The 14,615-nt window shown below is 40.0% G+C and overlaps 2 protein-coding genes across 3 annotated transcripts; one reads left to right on the top strand and one right to left on the bottom strand.

The window, feature by feature from the left end:
- The first annotated feature begins 1,477 nt into the window (after positions 1–1,477).
- On the top strand, positions 1,478–6,320 carry itm2ca (integral membrane protein 2Ca). Of its 2 annotated transcripts, XR_011917155.1 has the most exons (7): positions 1,478–1,732; positions 3,301–3,444; positions 3,579–3,767; positions 4,872–4,982; positions 5,684–5,834; positions 5,919–6,172; positions 6,213–6,320. XR_011917155.1 is itself a non-coding variant. In XM_072392980.1 (6 exons), exons 1-6 carry the CDS (start codon positions 1,640–1,642, stop codon positions 6,008–6,010), a joined length of 780 nt encoding a protein of 259 aa, XP_072249081.1. In that variant the 5' UTR covers positions 1,478–1,639; the 3' UTR covers positions 6,011–6,320. The 2 variants fall into 2 exon arrangements, 1 of the variants encoding a protein (XP_072249081.1); XM_072392980.1 differs by having other exon boundaries at positions 5,919–6,320.
- Positions 6,321–10,949: 4,629 nt separating this feature from the next.
- Positions 10,950–12,002, bottom strand: LOC140313799 (lysophosphatidic acid receptor 6-like). The gene has a single exon (XM_072391777.1). It carries the CDS (start codon positions 11,862–11,864, stop codon positions 10,989–10,991), a length of 876 nt encoding a protein of 291 aa, XP_072247878.1. The 5' UTR covers positions 11,865–12,002; the 3' UTR covers positions 10,950–10,988.
- Positions 12,003–14,615: the final 2,613 nt, after the last annotated feature.

Genomic DNA, 14,615 nt, shown 5'->3' with positions numbered 1-14,615 from the left:
TGTTGATTCAGTAGCACATAACAGACTGTAAATAAAAATTTAATCTATCTTATTTAAATGCAACTTTCCAAGTTCTCTCACGTAAGAAAACACAGTAAGCATGGAGCTTTTATACTATTACACAGTGCCTCTCAAGTTAACACACCTGACTGTGTTCAGTTGAACAGAACAGACAGTCAGGTCTACAGTTGTTATTTCAATTCTAGTGCTTTTTGTGAGTCTCGTATTGTCTGTGTCGTTTCACGTCGTATTCACCTCAAACGACTCAAGCAAACTTCTCACAAAACTTTACCAGACTCGCCTGGCACTGGTTTCACCCAGGGGTAGATAGTTTCCCAGTCTTTGTTGTAGCTGCATTTTCTTACGAGTCGTGCTCTCCGACCATATCTCGTGCCGTGTGCAGCTGACCTGATTTGCCTTGATTTTTGTTAGTGGGCGCGCCCACCTGCGTCCAACCTGCGTCCGCGTTCCCGTTTGATTGAAGTGATCGAACAGCCCGCCCCCTCATGATGTCCTGACTGCTGTCTCCACACAGCCATTTGATAAACGCCAGCTTAGAAAACAAACACGCATTACAAAACTGGAGTCTGACTGTCAATAACAATGCGGGACAACGTCTCAATGTGCGGGACGTGTGAAAACTAATGAAAATGCGTGACTGTCCATCTCTGGTAACCCTAGCCGGGACGGATGAGTCTTCGTTTCAGAGCCATCTCTTAGCGGCCATCTGTGTTACTGCACCCTGGATTTTTAATCTATGAGTGACTATGTCCACTTTTTATATGGCACAGGCGTGTATGTCCCTTAACAGCCTGTAACAGTTAAGCTAATAAAAGCCTGCTCACCTAAAACTGCTCACAATACTATTATAAAAACGTTATAAAAACGTGTTATAATTGGTTTTGTTCTTAGACGTTATGTATTCATATTCTGTATGTCACTAAACAATCTATGTTCCCATTTTGTACCTGTCCACTCTGCTCATACAACACAAAGTATGTCCAAGACTTTAGGATAACATAGCGGGACAAAATAACTGGGTCAGATAAAGCGTCACAATTGATATAGATAGGTCTGGTACATTAGATACACGCCAAAAACAATACTCACACACACGTGCTGTTTATCACAACCAAAGAACTTGACTAAGACAGTAGTAAGCCACTAAAAACTGGTCAATTATACTCAAGTGTAAGTACAAGCTCTGTGAGATGAAAGTGAACAGAAATATGAAATGTTTCCAGATATCGGTGCTGCTACTCTTTTATCATCAGAGCACTGTCTTCTTGGGGTTAATAAATCTTTTATCACGCACCTTTAATAGTTATTGACAACCATGTACTGTAATATCTCACTAAACATCTCTTTTAAGTTGAGGGGAAGCTCCAGATGATGAAAATCAGCTGGTAATGAAGCGTGACTGTAGAAAACAGCGGGCTGCTTCTTTAAGACGGTGGGGTTTGGCTGGGAGGCACTTCCGGTTAAAACGGACAAAACCAGAGCAGCATCCCAGCGCTGGGAGCAGAAAGAGACAGCGGCACGTCGTGGAGTTGAGGGCATCTGTTTGACATCAGCTGACGTTCCCACAGGCGAGGAGGTGCAGACACCTGCAGCTGGAGGACGAACAGGACACCGAGCCATGGTGAAAATCAGCTTCCAGTCTGTCGCGGGGCAGAAAGTGGAAAAGGACAATGATGTGGACAAGACCGAAATTCTTATTCCTCATCCGATGGTGAGTGACTGCGTCGTTTTGTCTTATATCATCCGATGATAACGGGTGTCCCTTCCCTGCTGTCTGTAATGATACTTATGTAAGGCGATGCCTGCTGTGGTCAGGTAGCGTCCGTGCACCTGCACGCTCACAAACTCCAGGGCACGGTTGTTTTTCCTATGATTTTTTTTAAACATGTATTAAAAATGCTTTTTTTTCTTCTTTTTTTCTACATTTTTGCAAGCCTCACTTGCTTTTGTGGGCGGAAACGAAATCGTTGCCGAGTTGGTTCGCAAATTGAAGCTCAGTGTAAGATATTAAAATGCGCAAATGCATGCTCTTTGTTCAGGGATTACGAAAACCAAAAAGGATAAAATAGAAATGTAGTCGCCTCGGATTGCACGTCTCCTCGGATGCGGTGTGGTCTTGGTGGATTTTTCTTTCAGTGCTGGTTAAAATGAGCAACCATACGCTTAAAAGGGATGGAGGAAAAAAAAGGTAGAATACCAGCCAAGCATTGCTTTGACTGACAAAATGGCAGATGGGTTGCTGTGGTTTGCAGAGCATGCAAGATTTTTTTACCAGCCGTGGAGCCCTGAACTCTGCCTTGCATTGTGCTTCTCATTGATACACGGCAGAGCTCTATATGATAAACCATATTATACATGAGAGCTGCGGCGTGCACAGGATGTGAGTATTACAGAAGCACATATCTGCGTTTGCTTTGTCACTGGTGTTGAGCTGGATGTTTTGAACATTTGGCCTCAGTGTGTCACGCTCACAGCTGGCGTGAAAGAGCTTCTATCTCTATCGGTGGGATGAAAGAACTCACAGAAGTGTGTGTGTTCACACATACTCTGTCGCCTCCTTGTCCTTGTGCACCCTCTGACTCAAAGTGCTTCCACAAACAACAGCAAGAAACGACCACTCCTGCTTCAGGGAAGTCGGTTCCTGGTAATTTGACTCTAAAGATATACCAGACGCTGTCAAACAGCACAGCAGCTTTCAAGCCTTTTATGTCATTTGCTTTGCTCACATAAAGCTCACATAGGAGCTCACTGCTTGTCTCGGGGTCCTCCTCCAAAAGCCACACAGTTGTGTGTTCTTCCCTCATTGCTCCAGAATAGAAGAGCCACTTTAGTTTTTTTTTTTCATACAGAACTGGCTTTTTACAGAATAATCTAACCTTCCACAATCACTCAGCAGTACATCCACAATGAGTGCTAGGACACGTTGTTAGTCATTATTGTTGTAAATGGAGGTGCCCACTGAGCAGTTACTATCTGTGTGTAGTGTTACTCTGCCCACGCAGGCTGGGCGCGTGGCGCTGGCAGATGGGCTGCCAGACAGGATGCATACGGGAAGATTACTCACTGTCTCAGTTGGGTTTTCATTAACAGGCTCTCTAGCATCCCTTTTCTCTAGCTGGGCTCTGCATCACTTTTTACGTGAGATTTTAGGAGTTGGCTAAATTGCATTATTTTCAGCTGCTCGTCATGGTGGAGATGAGCGGACTGGATTGGTGCTGCCTGGAAATGTTGTTCTGTGTCTCTTTTGAGTATTCATACGCGGGACTGTGTGTTTTCCAGGATGAGGACGAGCTGGTTCTGCCGCTGCGCCCCAAGAAGTCTCCCCTTAATGGTCTGTGCTGCCTGACCTTCGGCCTGGTAGTCTTCATGGCTGGTCTGGTCCTGGCCTCCATCTATGTCTACCGCTACTACTTTATACCTCATGTAAGATCTTATTCTAAGTCACCCTGCTGTTCTTAAATGACAAGAAGGGCTGTAAAGAAGGATATTTCTGAAGCAGACTTGTTTCTTGGCTGTTGATCTGAAGGCTTATCCTGTGTTTCTGTGTCTGTGCACAGATCCCAGAGGAGAATCTGTTTCACTGCAGGGTGCTTTATGAAGACTCTGTATACGCCCCACTGCGTGGGCGCCAGGAGCTGGAGGAAAACGTTGGCATCTACCTGGCCGACAACTATGAGAAGATCACTGTGCCCGTGCCTCACTTTGGAGGCAGCGACCCGGCTGATATAATCCACGACTTTCACAGGGTGAGGTCATACACACGGACAGTTATTTATCATGGTACCTTGGTCTGAATGCTAATGTCAAGTATGCTTCTGAACACAAGGCGACTTTGGTTGGAATGCTGACTAAGTTTAAATATTGACTTGATGTAATTGCTTAACATTTATCAAATGACGTAATCTCTGTTTCTATTTTTTATTTTTTTTATTTTCAGGCAGGCGATTAGAATATTGGATAAAATAACATTTTGACCTGATGGTGGTTTGCTAAAGGAAAAGTTGGTGGATGATAGGATTTCTCCTCTTTGGACATAATTGGCAATACATTGGCAACACATTGAGTATCTGAGATTTTGATTTCAAGGAGTCAAAAAAAAAATATACATATAAATAAATTTTATCTTTAGGCTCTTTGTTACTAGCAGCCTGTTGCAAATATGCATCGTTTGTTCCAATTTCTTTAGTTGTATCTACAACAATAACAGTTGTGTTGGGTCAAATTGAACAAAATGTAGATTTCTTATCCTTCAAGAAAGCCTGGAGAACTGCACCTGAGAACCACTTAAATAAATGACAAGAAAGCTTGTCTATGTTTATGCATTTAGCAGACGCTTTTATCCAAAGCAACTTACAGGTAGGCAGATAGGGTAAGGGGGCCTTGCCTAAGGACCCCTACTGGAGGTAGTAGTACTTTTTCAAGCAGGGGATTTGAACCCAGATCACCCGCATAAAAGGTGGCAATCTTACCACTACACTATCCAGTCTAAGAGTTTAGTGTGTGTTGAAGAGGAAAGGTGGTCGTACCAAATGTTGACTGACTCGTCAGAATTGTACAAACTCTGTTTTTACTTCATATGCTGTATATATCCTTTGACATTTCCGCATGTTTCCATAAATCGTCCCCACTTTTTTTTCTTTTCTTTTATTTTCAATCGATAAATGTAGAAATAAGGGGTGGCTTGAGACTGCCTAACAGTCCTTTTCAAACAGCACTTCAGCTTGAATGGTTAAATCTAGTCACCTTCTGATATTGTAAACTGCCAAAAATAAAACACTAGTGCAAAAATGTGAAATACGCCCTCTAGTCTGTAGAGTTGACGTTTGAGACTCTTTCTTTTTCTTTTCCAGGGACTGACCGCCTACCATGACATTGCTCTGGACAAGTGCTATGTTATCGAGCTCAATACCACCATTGTAATGCCTCCACGCAACCTTTGGGAGCTTCTCATCAATGTCAAGGTAACACGGCTGCAGTGTTGAACAACGTGCTGTACTCATGTCACTTTGTTTATTTAAGAGTCCCTCTGGAGCAGCTGATAGTAGCAGGGTGGCCGTCCCCATCCTGCCTTCCCAAAGATGCCACTGATTGGTCAGCACCAGAGGTCTGATCACACCCAGTATTCCATATAGGCTCTTCAGATGTTATACTGTTCTATAGTATATCATACCATCGGTATATGCCCCTCAGAGCAGGATGAGTCAGCAGTATTTATTTTGGGAGGGAAATCAATCTAATGTCCAAAATCCCATTAAGGCCACAAGAGCAAGATGTCATCTGAGGGTGAATGTGTGAAAACCCTGCAAATCAAACCAAAGCCAAATAACCTGTCATGTTGCTTGTTATGCAGAGAAATTAATGCTTTCAGTTGCTGTTGAACATGAAGGTGATGGCTGCCCAAAGGAAGAGTGACAATCTCTAAAATGCCTTACAGAGCACATTTCTTTCTGAAAAATTATTTTTTTCTCCCCCTTTTGTTGTCAGTACCAGATGGCCATTTGTCATGCAGGATTTTCTGCTATACAATCAGTACTTTCACCATCTATAGCAGCTTTTGCGTGCAGCTGGGTTTGTTCAACATTGTCTGTTTTTGCTCAGGCAGGTGTATCATAATCCTGTAGCCAAACATGTCCCATGGAGCTTGTTGTTCTGTTCCTTGCAGAAGGGAACATACCTGCCTCAGACTTACATCATCCATGAAGAGATGGTGGTGACTGGTAAAGTGCACAACATGCGTCAGCTGGGACCGTTCATCTACCGCCTGTGCAACGGGAAGGACACATACCGCCTGAACCGGCGTCTCACTCGCAGGCGTAAGTTTGGCTTAATCTGGGTTAGACAACAAACAAAGTAATGTGGCTGATTCCCTCTCTGTTGTTTCACCGTTTCCCTCGCAGGCATCAACAAGCGAGAGGCGAAGGACTGCCACCACATCCGCCACTTTGAGAATACATTTGTGGTGGAGACGGTGATCTGCGATGAAGCGTGAAATCATCGTTGTAATTGCTCCAACCTAAAAGCACATCTCCAGTCACTACCCCAGCCACTGTAGCACCCTCCTGTGGATCTGATCGTGTCTGAGTTGCACTTTACTTTTGATTTTGAAGTCGTTTGTAAACTATTTTCTTTTTCAGTGTCACTCTCTGCTTGTGTTGTTGTGTTTTTTTTTTTTTTTTTTTTCTGTTCCATAGTGAGTTTTTACCCTCAGGGTGATGCAATACTAAGTTGTTGGTTCTATCACAGGATTTTTCCATGTAGCAAATCCTTAACCCAATAATAAAGGATTATTTCAAGACCTCTCCTCTTCCTCTTTGGGGATTTGTATGATGGTTACTGTTCCTATGTGTTGTCATGGTGACTGTGCTTTTGTTTTATGTTGCGACCCCGGAGGTTAATCGTGTTTCTTAGTTGTACCAACAGTCATCTGTGCAAAGCATGAGGTCTTTTCTGAGCGAACATGTAACCTCTGCTTGCTTGTATCTTGCCTGCCTTTTGCTTCCCAGCTCTTCGTTTTTGCCTTTCATCTTGTTAAAAAGCACCATCACATGGTAGAAGTTACACAGGGTAGCATCTGACCTTTGACTGCATTCAAAAATTTAAACAATATTCAACCATCTAACCATTTGAAGATCCATCTATATATCTCATTTGATATTTCTATACCCCACAACATACACACACACACACACGTACAAATCCTTTCACAATCTTTCTTTTTCTTTGCATGTGTTCATCCATAACAGAGCAAACAGCACTCTTAGTGTTTTGTTTAAATGTTTAAAGCCTTAGTCCAGAGTCAGAGACTGAACTAAAGTCAATACAACTTAAAGGGAGCATATTTATCTTACAAGTTTGTCGAATAAAACCAACTCTGATCTGTACATTTTGTCTGCCAATGCAATCTGTCTGTGAATAAAGTGAAAATGAATTAATCAAAACTGTTGGGGCTTTACTTTTGCACCCGAAAACCATGGAACACATGAAGCAGTGCTCATTTTTCTTCATAGATTTTCTGATTGTTTAGGCTTTTAGAGTTTGTGTTATTTAAAACTATTTTTACATTTATATATTAAGAGCCTGCAATGCCACCAGTTGGAGTGTAGCAGCAGACTTCATCTGGGTATGTTTCCAACATTAAGTGAGTTGATTTTAGCCTTAATATAACAACACAATCTTCTTAATTTTCTTACCAACTCAGAAGATACACGGATGTCTTTGAGATCAATATCTGAAGCCATCAGCTGTAGAATCATGGCACAAGGCTTCATCTGACATAAAAAGCTTCTGATTTAGAATCTGTGACTTGCTCATGTGATCGCCCACGTTGGCGACTCAGAGGCGCACCAGCCTGCAGATCAGAATTAACCCTCCCATCCGCCTACCTACTTTCACAGATGCCACCAGTTTGGAGCAAAGCTGCACCAGTCCTGGTTTGAAAGTAGTTCATGAAAAGGCAACTGGAGATAAAGTTGAAAGCTCTACAAACGACTCATAAGTGGAGCTTGAGTGATCAGGAAGATTGTAGATTATTTTCAGTTAAAGAAAAATCAACTGTTTGCATTTTGGATTAACAATATACATGATAAATCTTTTTTTTTTCTAAAATGATCTGTCATAATATATATATAGGCTGAAAAATAGGTTCAACAAGAAGAAATAGCATCTTTTTAAAAACACTTTGGTATACACTTTGGTTCATGACTGAATCAATGATTGCAAGGTGTCCAGGTCCTGTGGTTGCAAAATGAGGCCGTCCACCCATATACTTGATGACTGGTAGGAGGTGATATGTTGTGTCTGGGTACATCATGGCCAAATGTCTTCATGTTGATCTTGTCTGCCCAAAAGGAGATTGTTACAGGGGTCTTGTGGTTTGTTCAGGTACAACTTTGCAAACTGTAACCTACTCTTTAAATTCTTATAGAAGCTTTAAGGGCCTACGTTCTCCTTTAAGTTTCTCACACGCTGATTCATCATTGTGGTTTAGTTGTTCTAAAAGAACAGTGAAATGTGTAATAGTGCAATACATCATGCATTGTTGTTCGTCTGAAGTTTTATCAGTCCACTTTTAAGATGTGATGAGCACCAGATTTTTTTTTTAATGTGCCGATAAGTAAAATCTTATAAATTAGTTTTTCACCATAACCGTGATTTCTGATGGAATGTTTTCATCTTTCTTTAGTGAAAAATACCTTCAGTTTCAAGATGATTGAGGATTTTCTAACGTGTGCATATAAGTTTGAAGGTATCATGTCAACATAAATTTTCTTTTTCACGTTGCTGATTTTATTTTGTATGTTTAAATTAATAAAAGCTCTATAAAATGCCAATTTAAATGCCATTTGTTTTTGCTTTGTCGGCGACCTAATGGACACTGTTTCAAAGCATTTGCTTGTTTAATTATGTTTACTATCTCCAATGGATGTAGTTATTTTTTTGGATTGTATAGTGTTGTCTTAAATGCAATCTTTCCCTAATCATAAAAAAATACTACATTTTTTTGCCTACATTTTGTAGGATGTCCCAATCGTTAAGATGATTTTGTCTGAATTTGTGAGAATGATCCCACCTGAATGTCTCTTATAAGCCTCAATAAGAATGTGCTCACAATTTACAGTAAGGGTATAATTCCTGTTTTGTGATCAAGTTAACATTTAGATTTAATTGCTTATTTGAGTGGCTGCATTTTACATCTACATGAAGCTGTGTGTGCTTTCTTTTTGACTCCATTTCAAACTACCTTGAAGTATTTTTTTTTCATATTTTTACAACACAGAATTTGTCCCTCTGGTTATTGAATGTTTTATTGTGAAATGATTTTCCTGTTTATTTTCTATTGCATCAAGTCAGACCTGGAATATTTCTCTGATGTAATCCTCCTTCTGGCTCTTACATCACATGCTCCTTCTCCCCTGTGGCAACAACGCAGCTTATTTTTGGGGTTGCCTCTCTTGATGTCGATAATAAAAGAAGTTGCACTTGCACGAGCGTAGTTTGTAAGAGAAAATCCATAAAAAACAGTCATGTATTGGAAGTTCTGCCAATCCTCCAGCAATTAGTTTAGAATCACTTTAAATTTGCAAATGAGGTAACCTATCCTCGCAGTCTGCTGCAGGCTTACAGTGACATCCCCTCCATCTGGTGGGGGCTTAGGCCTTGAGCTGTTGGCTCCACTACGAAGACGCACACAAAGAAGGCAACAGTCTGACTCACACAAAGAATTGATGAAATAAAAAATTTTAAAAAACCACACACACACACACACAAGACAGTCAAATGATGTTACTATGCTGAGTAATCAAAAGAGATAATGAAATGAGTCAGTTTCAAATAATGAAAATAAACTAACTCCATCTTAAACGGTATCTATACAGTATATGTTATACGTGTAAGCATCCGAGTATTCAGGCTTCATTGAAGGAAAACTGATATTTTTTATAATATATATTTGTAGATATTTATTATATCTTAAATGAGCAGTTTGATATCATTCATGTAGTCAGCAAATACGGAGCCGCAACCAGGAGACAATTACCTCAATGTGAAGACAGATACTCTGGCTAACAGGCTTGTAATCGCCCGATTACATCTTCTTTCTTTAATCCGTCCAAAAATCTAAGGTTTTAAATGGATTATGTCCCAGAGCTATAATTACGACATAGGCTCAAAAGTCAAGCCTGTGCTGAAGTGTCTTAACCAGAATTTCCCCAAATGACTGACGGAGGATGATTCCTCTGGCAACTGCGCTGAGTTGCTTTGAGCATGAATAGTTTCAGAAATTAGTTCCAGCGGTCACTTGCCAGGTCAAGGCTTCAAATTGTGGTATAATAACCAATTGTCATCATTAAAGCTATGTTAATCTTTTACAATTTATCAGGCCAAAGATTCATATAGTCGGCTACAAAACAGCAGAACCATTACATTCCTGCCAAGAGAGTTTGATGCAAATTCTGTCTACAGAGAGTCAGATGAGATGATTAATACCATTCTCATGTCTGTACAGTAGATATAAAGATATATGACTGTTTCCTCAATTCTACTTCTGAATATAAGACTGACCATAAGATTTGCATCAGGTCCAGCAGGATTCCAAGCCCAACGTAGGACTCCAGTGTGAATCAAATGCTGTAACAACAAAATGAAGCAGCAATAAAGAACGGCACCAAACTATTGGCATTTGCATTATTATGTTTACAAACAAATAATACAACATTTAACAGTGGGTAAAAAAAAGTGCAATGTAAAACGGCAGCAAAGAAAATAATACTTGGTTTCTTTCATGAACACACACTAACCAGAATATAAAAAGTAACAAAATATAACATGATTGTGAACAGTTTTTTTTTTCTTTCTGAATGCCTGCTCTTGCCCAACACAACATTAAAACTACTCGCTCCTGTGAGCTTTGCGCCTTGTCGTGAGATCCAGTGTGCAATCAGTTACTACAGGTTACAGAAAAAGCTGAATTTGGCTTTTCAAGGTGAAAATGTTGTCTTCGGTAATTTTAGTTTTTTCTCCTTTCTTTCTTGTACGGTGCCACGCAAATTAAGCAAGTCATAAATTACATATATTTCCCAAGAAATCAAATATTCATACAGCAAATACATACTGGTTTCAGCTTTGGATAAAAACAAATGTTTCCCTGCTTTCACTTTATGTGCCATAGGCTTGGTTTCCTCATTTGGCACAAACATAGGTGGCATCAGTTCTTTTCAATACTACCACAGAGTAACTTACTTCCCACAATAATCTGATATTCCTTTAAACATTCCCATTTCTTCTGAACCCGTCTTAAAACTCTTTGGAAGTGATACTGTTATTTAGCCTAAAAGATTCCCTCTCCCCCTATCTTGAAATTACCCATAATTATTGAAAAGGCAGTCAATCTTGCTTACATGATTTAAAGAGTATAAACATTCTACAGAAAGAAAAAAAAGCAAGAATGTCAAAATGTTAAATGGGACATCTTACAAAGGCCTGTGACAATGTGTGTCCTCTGTTCTCTGTGTTGTCATCTGTTCTCTTGTCATATGCACTGTCTCTTTTTTCTTCCAGAAGGCATCAAGGGAAAAGTAATACAACAACGGATCCAGACAGCAGTTCACACTGGCCAGACATATCATGGGCGTGAGCTCAGAACTGTCACTAACTGTTATTGCACCGAGTGACACTGGAACGAAACATATGATGAACAAAACCATGTTCAGGAAAAAAATCAGCAAAACGTTCACCTTATTTTTGACCTTTGCAGAGTCACTGAGATGATTGCGTAGAGTCCAAGATACCATAGCAGTGCACACGATGTTGATCACCATCAAAATGAGCACTAACACAAGATAAAAGTAGCTTAATGGTGGTCTCCCGTGGTTAAAAGGAACAGATTCAAAACAAGTTGTCTCGTTGCTGCTAGCTTTTTTGTAAAAGTTCAAACCTTCAGGGATATTCATCACCAACACAAACAGCCAAACAAGCACAGAACCTTTCACAGCTCTGGATGGGGTTCGAAGGTGCCGTGACCTCAGAGGATAAACCACAGCCAGCAGCCGGTCCACGCTGATGAAGGTGATGAAGATGGAGCTGGAGCGGATGTTGTTGCGAAAGAGCATTGTGATCGAGACGCATACCAGACTGCCCAGACTCCAGTTGCCTGTAGCGTAAAAGTAGATTCTCATGGGCAAGGTGATGATGAGCAGCAGGTCTGAGATGGCCAAGTTGACCATGTAGACGGCACTGGGTGATTTGAGGCTGTGGTGACGAAGCAGAATCCACAGCGCCACGATATTGAGAGGCAGACCGACTGCCATGATACCGCCAAAAATCACGGCATAAAACAAGTTGGTCATATTGTTGTTTAAATGTTGTCCACCTGAAGAGAAGTGCAATATTTCTGAGTCCGTTACTGAAAGTTGCAGCAGAGCCCAAAACTCAGTGGTTCCTTCCCCTGTTCTTATCTGAGAGAAATGAGGGGAGAGGAAAAAAGTAACAGGAAATCAATGTGCTGTGGCAAGAATTGTGGTCTCTGACGTAAATCTACAAGCCATTTTCTACGTTGACACAGTTGTTTCAGCTTGGACATATTTTATCTAAGGTTTACGACAGATATACTTTAGAAATTAATGGCACCTGGTTTTTCATGAAGCTATTATCATATTTTGCTGTGTCCCAGAGTCAACTGTTTGCTAAACAGCAAATAACAACTGCAATAACAACTTAGCAAAATTGTTTCCACAATGTTCATATAATCTGCTGTCCCAAAGTAAGAATAAAGAAACAAATTAGTGCAGTAAATTGCCTTCGTCATACTTTGTAAAAAGTTAACATGACCAGTTCAAGTGGTTTATTCTTGAACTTCTCTATTTTGGTACACTGTCCCTGTTGTAAAAAGATAACTCTGCCTGTGATTCTTTCTTAATTTATAGACCACTCTATAGGAACTGAACCCCCATCAAAACAGTACATTAATTAAAATAAATACATTTGTTTTTTATATCAAAATGGAAATCTATTCACTCTTATGGAAAAGTTAAGATTCACATCTGAAGATAAACTCCTTGAATGGAAAATTTACTTAGCCATTACTGCACAGTGTCAGAGCAGAATCAAAGCAAAAGAAAACTGAGAGTACCGTGATACTTTATGACCTGTTGATGGGTTTCATTGTGGGTGTCCTGATTGCTCACTTACTGGAAACTTTAAGATAGTACAAAAGATAATTACAATGGCACACTGAGCACATTTGCCAAGTTTTTTGTTTTTTTTTACAATACATGGGATTTTTTCTTGAGCTCATCTAAGAAAAAAATTATTCAAGAGAACCAAAAAGGTGTCCCTTAGTTTTGTACAGTAGGCACTTATCTGATGATGCTGCAACCACATTTTAAGAATCTTCTGGGGAAAAAAAAGATAATCTACTTGTAGGTCACTGGTATTTTCATTCCACTGTGATAAGGATCAGAAACCTCAAAACTTCACTTCTATAGATGCTGAACATGTCAATATCTCTGCCTCAGCTTCAGACTTAAGCACACTGATGGAGTAATAAACCAAGACAATGTGGTTGGAGGTGTTTTGAACTTACACACTTCTCGAGAACTAGTTCAAAGTTCAGTTCACACAGACTGAAACTGATTTAGCTGATATTCATAGCTCACCATTTGGAAATCTGATCTAAGTTCACAGTCTAGTTTCAAGTTTAAGTTTATTTCTTAATGTTCATTAGTTCTACTGATCTGCACTATAGATGTAATTTCTGTATGATTCCAATCATTTCAAGCATTTTTGTGATACATTCGATGCAACGAGCAGAACAACTGAGAACTACCATGAGGATTGTGACCAAACAAAGAGCATGAGTACTGTGAGGGGAACTTATTAGTGAGTGATAGCAGCTGACAGATTAAATCCAGGTGAGAGTATGGCAGAGAACCAACATGGGGAACTGAGAACAACTACTGGTGAAAAAGTGGAACAAGAAACTAAACAGCACTGAGGCAAGATAAGACTCACTGACCAAAGTAATACTACAAAGACAAACCCTGAGAGTAACTAACTGAAGACTAGACAGCTACAAACTCAATAAATACTAATTTAAACCAATAAGTAAAAACACCAAGAATCCAAACAAGAAAATAGAATAGAAACTAACAAAGACAAGAAAATGCTAATCCAAAGTCCAAAAAATCTACAAATCCTAGCAACGTGCCTTTTGCTCTCTCACTCTACAGTCTTCAAATATCACACTGGATCACTGGTTTAAGCTGGAAGGTCTCATAACTCTCTCTTTATAGCTCTCTCCTGAACCCCACTTTTGTTTTGGTACTCCAATTTTTGTCAGTTTGTGACTTGCTGTCCTGCTGCGGGATTGTTGCTGCAAAGTTCTAAATTTTTCTGTAACTATAAGCATATATTATCCTAATGCAGTTGTATTATACCTTTGTGTAGTGCAGAAATTATGCTAGATATGGTGGTTTCTGCCGAAGCGTACCCTCACAGGGCGTGTGCAGGCACAATTCAACATGACATGTTCACTGTCGAACAAGATTGGCATTCAATGCTGCGAGAACCTCACTTCACATTCAGTTAAAAACTGCCTTCTTTAGTTAAAAATTTATAGAACATATGAACTCAACTCTTGAATGCGCTTACTTTAACGTGTCCATGCGCAACACTTCTTGGGACTGAATCCCCCCTGCATGTATATGCTCAACTAGACTCCAATGGGCCTAGTTGCTTCACACAACATTCTGTTTCTTTGCATCATTTTGTTAAAACAGTGAAGTTTAAGTGTATATTACTGCAGCAAAATCCCCAATAAGCTGCTGTCATTCATATATTTTTCGGGTTCTTTTGTCAGATGTCCAAAAATGTCAGAAATTGTGACGGATGAGAGGCTCATTGATACTATGTATCAACTCGCCATTGATTAAAGCATTTCAAGACAGGTGCTTTGCTACAAAAGTCACTATTCAAGTAACTTAAAGACAGCATCTGTGCAGCTGAATTTGACTATGTTTACATGTTCAATTATCTGCCATTGACAAAGTTTTCTCCCACAGTTCTCAACATCGCAGCATCTGGCATACTAGTCCGGTTAA

The sequence above is a fragment of the Leuresthes tenuis genome, unplaced genomic scaffold, assembly GCF_036924035.1.
Source record: "Leuresthes tenuis unplaced genomic scaffold, fLeuTen1.0.hap1 SCAF_9, whole genome shotgun sequence".
Taxonomy (NCBI): domain Eukaryota; kingdom Metazoa; phylum Chordata; class Actinopteri; order Atheriniformes; family Atherinopsidae; genus Leuresthes; species Leuresthes tenuis.
The sequence above is the reverse complement of the archived record's forward strand: the minus strand, read 5'-3'. Positions and strand labels throughout refer to the sequence as shown.

Bases quoted from the DNA above. Each gene is read 5' to 3' on its own strand.
- itm2ca (XM_072392980.1), top strand. From the start codon at position 1,640: ATGGTGAAAATCAGCTTCCAGTCTGTCGCGGGGCAGAAAGTGGAAAAG. The intron at 1,733-3,300 runs GTGAGTGACTGC...TGTGTTTTCCAG, and splicing joins TTCTTATTCCTCATCCGATG to GATGAGGACGAGCTGGTTCT. The intron at 4,983-5,683 runs GTAACACGGCTG...TGTTCCTTGCAG, and splicing joins AGCTTCTCATCAATGTCAAG to AAGGGAACATACCTGCCTCA.
- LOC140313799 (XM_072391777.1), bottom strand. From the start codon at position 11,864: ATGACCAACTTGTTTTATGCCGTGATTTTTGGCGGTATCATGGCAGTC.